The 6,047-nt window shown below is 32.2% G+C and overlaps 1 protein-coding gene across 3 annotated transcripts in view; it reads right to left on the minus strand.

The window, feature by feature from the left end:
* Window positions 1-412: 412 nt before the first annotated feature.
* Window positions 413-6,047, minus strand: part of LOC110276724 (B3 domain-containing transcription factor VRN1) — a 33,918-nt gene continuing 28,283 nt past the window's right edge. For 2 of the 3 annotated variants that reach the window (XM_052255433.1, XM_052255430.1), the window contains exon 4: window positions 413-757. In XM_052255433.1, coding sequence (XP_052111393.1) covers window positions 566-757 — 192 coding nt within the window. In that variant the 3' untranslated portion in view covers window positions 413-565. Of the gene's footprint in view, window positions 816-6,047 lie in introns of all 3 variants that reach the window. The other variant, XM_052255434.1, reaches the window with a different exon arrangement.

Below are 6,047 nucleotides of genomic sequence, written 5' to 3' on the forward strand. Positions count from 1 at the left end.
TTGCCCAACTACTTATTTTCAAAGCAATTTATGGTTTGGATCTTATTTCACTCATTCTCCTTCATTTATTATACTTGTCACTTTTTAGAAAGTTACTAATTATTTACAGAGTTCCAGTAATTCCATAAAAAATTCCAATGTAAATAACTTTTAATGAGTGTATAACTTTTTTTAATTCATTGTATTGGAATAATAGGTAAATTGGTACAAGTTTATTATGTCATATTTAATCAAACGTAAAATGTTTCTGACAGAGATAAATGTGTCAACTTACTGGGGAAGATCCAGATAATTGAGTTTGCCTTATCTTGGTTAAGAAAGAGGGATTATTTGACTTGAACTTCCTTGCCTCTTGAACAACTTTACATGTACACCATAAAAATTTGCATAAAAGTTACTTGTAGCTAAGTTGAACAACACAGTAATTTTTATTCATTTGAACGAAATTTAAACACAGCCTAAGAACAATAAGATATTTATTACTTGAAATGCAATACGCCATATGTAAAATATTTTATGTGGAATATATGCGTACGCTGCTTTCAACACTGCAACACTGCATTCTTCATTCAGATTGACTAGCTTCTTCATTCTTGCAACACTGCATCCAGTTTTGTTTATCAGGGGCCTTCTCTACATCTCCAGTTTTGACAGAACTACTCAATATTTTACTTGTAGAAGGAGATGATACTTCTGCTGCTGCTTTCAATTTTTTCCTCGGCCGGCCTCGGCCTCTTCGTGGCGGTTCATTCTCAACCTTAACCATGTTGTCATCATCAATGTGGTCCTTGGAAGGATAGTCTATTTCAGGGCACCTAGTTTTGACAGAACTTGTGAACATTTTACTTGTACAAGCAGATGGTGTCTTTGGTGTTGCTTTCTCTGTTTTTCTCGGACGGGCTCGCCCTCTTCGTGGCGGTCCATTCTGAACCTTAACCATGTTGTCATCATCAATGCGGTCCTTGGAAGGATAGTCTATTTCGGGGCACCATTTCACTCCTTCAGTTTTGGCAGAACTTGTGAACATTTTACTTGTAGAAGCAGATGGTGTCTTTGGTGCTGCTTTCTCTGTTTTCCTCGGCCAGCCTCGTGGCGGCAGTTCATTCAAGATCTCAATCGAATCGTCATCGCTGATGTGATCCAAGGAAGGATAGTCTATTTCAAGGAAAGTCATGTCAAAAATGTGTACTTCAATGTTAGAAGTTTTATTGCACCCAAACCACAGCAAATGGCCACGATCCAAAGAGTAATATGAGGCAAATTCTTTCCAATCATTTTCAAATAGAATGCCACCATCATACTCAGACCAGTATATCTTCCATGCAGTGCCATCTGGAGGCTTCAGATACACTGGATTTGGAACACCACTGAACGTTTTTGGTACCGTCTGCAATTCAAATGAAAGTATGAAACTAGTCTTAGTAATAAGCATAAATAAAAGAAAACCTTACAAGGGAAAAATCACAAAGAGAAATGCATGTATTAAATAATATTATAAGTAAAAAGGATATAAAGTGAAGAAAATGCTTACAACGTTTCCATCTTCAAGGCTTTGTTTGAGAACAATCTTGTAGAAACAGGTCACAGAGGAAGGAGAATGCTTGTTTCTTTGGAAACTAGAGGAAGCCATGGATGTTCTTCTTGTTCACAGACACAGTTACAATCTCTGGTAAGAAGACAAGTTAATTGAAAAAGCGAATGAAGATGACAGCAACAGAAGAGTATTTAGGAGGTGGTGGATGATGAAGTTATCATTTTACTCTCAATATGAGTTGTCTCTACTCTCATGAAAGTACTCGATGCAATACCAAAAAGAACTGTCATCAAATCTAACACTAGATACATGACCAACTCCACGTACTTATATATACACACAAAACAGTGAGAAAAAACAACACACATCGTGCAACTATAAGTAATAAACCAAAAACAATGTTTGAACTCTTAATTACAGAGGATTAAAACGCGGTAGTTAAAAATGGTTTTATCTTTAATATATCAATCAGGTTCTTAAATGTGGAAAAGACTCAAAAAATTATTTTAAAAGAATTCTTAATCTCTCCAATTTTTATAAATTTTATTTGTTAAATAAAAAAAATTCTCTCGAAATAGAAAGCACAAATTTAGTATATATAGTATTCTAAAAATTGTAAGATTTTTTTTAAGAATATTAATATATTCTAAATTTGTGCTTTCTATTTTTTAACTACCACTAGCATTTTAATCCTCTATAATTAAGAGTTCAAACATAGTTTTTGGTATATCACTTCTGGTTGTACAGTGTGTATTATTTTTTTCACTGTTTTGTGTGTATATATAAGTACGTGCTTATATACTTTATAGTAATAAAGTAGCGAGTTGGTCATGTATCTAGTATTAGATCTGATGAGAATTATGAGCTCTTAGTTCCTGAAGTTATAATACATTAGCATAGCATTGGACTCTATAAATATGAACATCAAACAGATCTTTTTCATTGATGAGCTCAAAAACACAAACATCTCCAGCTTCTAATTCACTTGCTCTAGCAAAAGAGTTTCAACCAGCAGAAATAAAGGTGTTTTTTGATGTCGGATTGTAGATTATCGTAGCAGGCTACGACTCCTTTCTGAACTGTAACTTTACATCCTGCTGATTCTTTTTAAAATACTTTCTGTAGAAGATAACTGACAAGTTCTGCATCACATTCCATTTTTGAATCACAATGGTAAAAAATAGTTATAAACTTACAATTTGTGAAACTAAGTATAAACTAGCACTCAGAAGTTTGCATGGCATATTATGTTTTGTCATCGATAAAATGTATCGAAATAAACTTACAGGCCTTGATTTCCTTGGATCACTGTCTTTTATCCATGAAAGAGGGATCACTGTAAGCTGAATCCCATGAGTCACTGGTTTGAAAAGTGACTCTTATACCATAATAGAATTGTAAAAAATTAGCATGAATTTTACTTGTGGAGAGTTTTAGATACAAGTTATATCTATAAGGTTGGAGACCAACACAAATTTTAGCATAAGATTAGTTTATATGTGGTTACATTAAGGACGAAATACATAGTCATTGCATTCATAAGCTAACTGCATTTTTAGCCAAAACTAAATGCTGCAAGGAAGGGAAGAATTAAAGATTTGTAAAATGTACTCCAAATCAAACACGGGGTCAATTAATTTTTAATATAAATTTTTTTAAAGAGGATAATGCTAACTTTTATTCCATTTTTAAAGTTAATTATGTTTTCAATGTTGTGCTGATATCTTAATTTTTTATAGAATAACACGGCTTAAGAACTCCTAAACAATTGCCTTATCGCGGCGTTGTCCATGACAAATATGAACATCAAGCATCAGATCTTTTCTATTGATGAGCTTAAACAAACAAACATCTCTGGCTTGTAATTTACTAGCTTGAGCAGAAAAGTTCCAACCAAAAAGGCATCACATGATGATGGCCTATAGATAAACTTAGCAGGGAACAACTTCTTTCCAAACCTTATAATTGCATTTTGGGGGGTTATTTTCAAAATATTTTCGGAAGAATTTAGTTGGAAAGTACTGCACATCATATTTATGTCATTATAGTTAGAAATAAGACACAAAATTTGGAAGAATGATAGCACATGGAAGTTCACTATATATAATTTTCAACATGGATATATGTATTAACCTATACTTACACATGGTGCTCTCGTTTGAGAGCGTTGCGTTATCTTGATGAAAGAGGGCTTTTCCCACTTAAACTTCTTAGCTTCTTTCATAGATTCAGGTCTTGTAGGAGAGAGCCTAACAGGAGATTTAGAATCTTTTCTTCTTCTATTCCTTTTACCTTGTACATAGGAAACAAAGAATCAGAAACTACCACCATAATGTACAAAAAGCAGTTGCAAGTTGTAATAAAAAATAACGGTTAAATTCACAAAAGGAAAGAATGATCTCATTAGGAGACACATACCATTAGAATCTTGATTGACAGACACCGGCATCTCATGGTTTTTTTCTTTAGATTTAATATCGTAAGAATTGAGGCTTCTTTCCACATCTCTGATTTGTGTGTCATTTTTCAACTGTCTACTTTTAGAAGCAGATGACACTGGTGCTCTCAGTTTTTTCCTCAGTTGGCCCTGGACTTATCTTGGCAATGGTTCATTCAATCTTTTCTTCAACCGTCCCTCGTTAAGTCTCATGTTTTGGATGTTGGGACTGCTATCCACATCTCTAAATTTTTGTTCTTCTGGCCTTTTCGCCGGGCTGCTGACTCCTGCGTAGCAGCTGCTCTTTGATCTGATCATTGGCAGCATACTCTATTTGGAGGCAACTCGTGTCAAATATGTATACTTCCATGTGAGAAGTTCCAATATTATACTCAAACCATAACAAATGGCCATGATCAAGAGAGTAATATGCAACAAACGCTTTCCAACCCTTTTTAAACAAAATTCCACCATCATGATTAGTCCACTCTACTCTCCATTCAGTACCATCCAGAGGCTTAAGATACAATGGGTTTGATAAGCTAGAACCATATTTTTCAGTGAACTTTATTGGTAACTTCTGCAATGTTATGAACCTAGTGTTAGCAACCATAATAACAACAAGGTGACACACATTAGTATGTCTTCACCAAGATGTTGACATGTATTATGTTAAATAATTTAGACAAATATATCAAACTATTTAACGATTTTCGGCCATCATCTTCATATAATAATAACATTATTAAACTCCCAATTCATCCTTCACTAATAATTATAAATAGTGCATTAAAATAGTCCAAACATATTAGTCTTAAATTTTGTATGTAGGTAAAGATTAATCTTTCACCTATTTTAAAGGAGAGACTAATTTCAAATTTCAAAAGGCTATTTTGCAACATTATTTACATATTTAGAGACTAGGAGTGAAATAAAAAAAATATTAAAGGACGGGATTATCCAACATGAAAATTGATAGAGACCAAATCAGTAATAACAAAATTAGAACTCATGCATAACGAAAAATGATGATGAACATGATAATTTTTCAAATAACCGCAATATGTCCTATAATATTTCCTAATCTTGATTAGTGGAAGTGTTACTTAAATCATTTTTCATTAACAATAATGTAGATTTAATCATAATTAATTTTGTAATAAGAATATATACGGAGTACATAAAATGTAACCATCTAACAAATATGTTTTTAGGTTTTCATTCATCTTATGTATTTTTTATTTTTTTATATACTTCTGCTACAAAATTAATTATAATTAAGCCTACATTATTGTAAATAAAAAATAATCTAAATAATAAGAAGAAGAAGTTTATTATTACTATATTTGCAGCTAAAAAGCTATGCATGTGTGTTGTTCTACGAAGAAAATGTTTATAAACAGAAAAATTATATATAAAGGAATAAAGAGAGAAACTTTTTGTTAAATAAACAATATCTCAAAAGATAAACAGATTAAAAGAAAAAGAGGGGATGGAGAAGACGAGAAAATGCTTACAGAGTCATCGTCTTAAAGAGCTTGTCTGAGAACAATCTTAAAAAAAGAAATCACAATAGAAGTAGAAGGAGAATGCTTGTTTTGTTGACAGCTAAAAGAAGCCATAGCAAAGGAATGATGTATGGATTTGACCATTGTTGAGGTTCAGAGTCTCTCTCACTCAGTATTCCTTAAATAAATACGAAGAAAATGTTTATAAACGAAAAAAATTATATATAAAGGAATAAAGAGAGAAATTTTTTGTTCAATAAACAATATCTCAAAAGATAAACAGATTAAAAGAAAAAGAGGGGATGGAGAAGACGAGAAAATGCTTACAGAGTCATCGTCTTAAACAATCTTAAAAAAAGAAATCACAATAGAAATAGAAGGTGAATGCTTATTTTGTTGACAGCTAAAAGAAGCCATAGCAAACGAATGATGTATGGATTTGACCATTGTTGAGGTTCAGAGTCTCTCTCACTCAGTATTCCTTAAATAAACTTATTTTGGGATAACAATTAAATTAAAAAAAAATAACAAGTGAGTACTAAAATAAATTATATATATTTTATTATAT

This window comes from Arachis duranensis, chromosome 10 (genome assembly GCF_000817695.3).
Source record: "Arachis duranensis cultivar V14167 chromosome 10, aradu.V14167.gnm2.J7QH, whole genome shotgun sequence".
NCBI lineage: Eukaryota > Viridiplantae > Streptophyta > Magnoliopsida > Fabales > Fabaceae > Arachis > Arachis duranensis.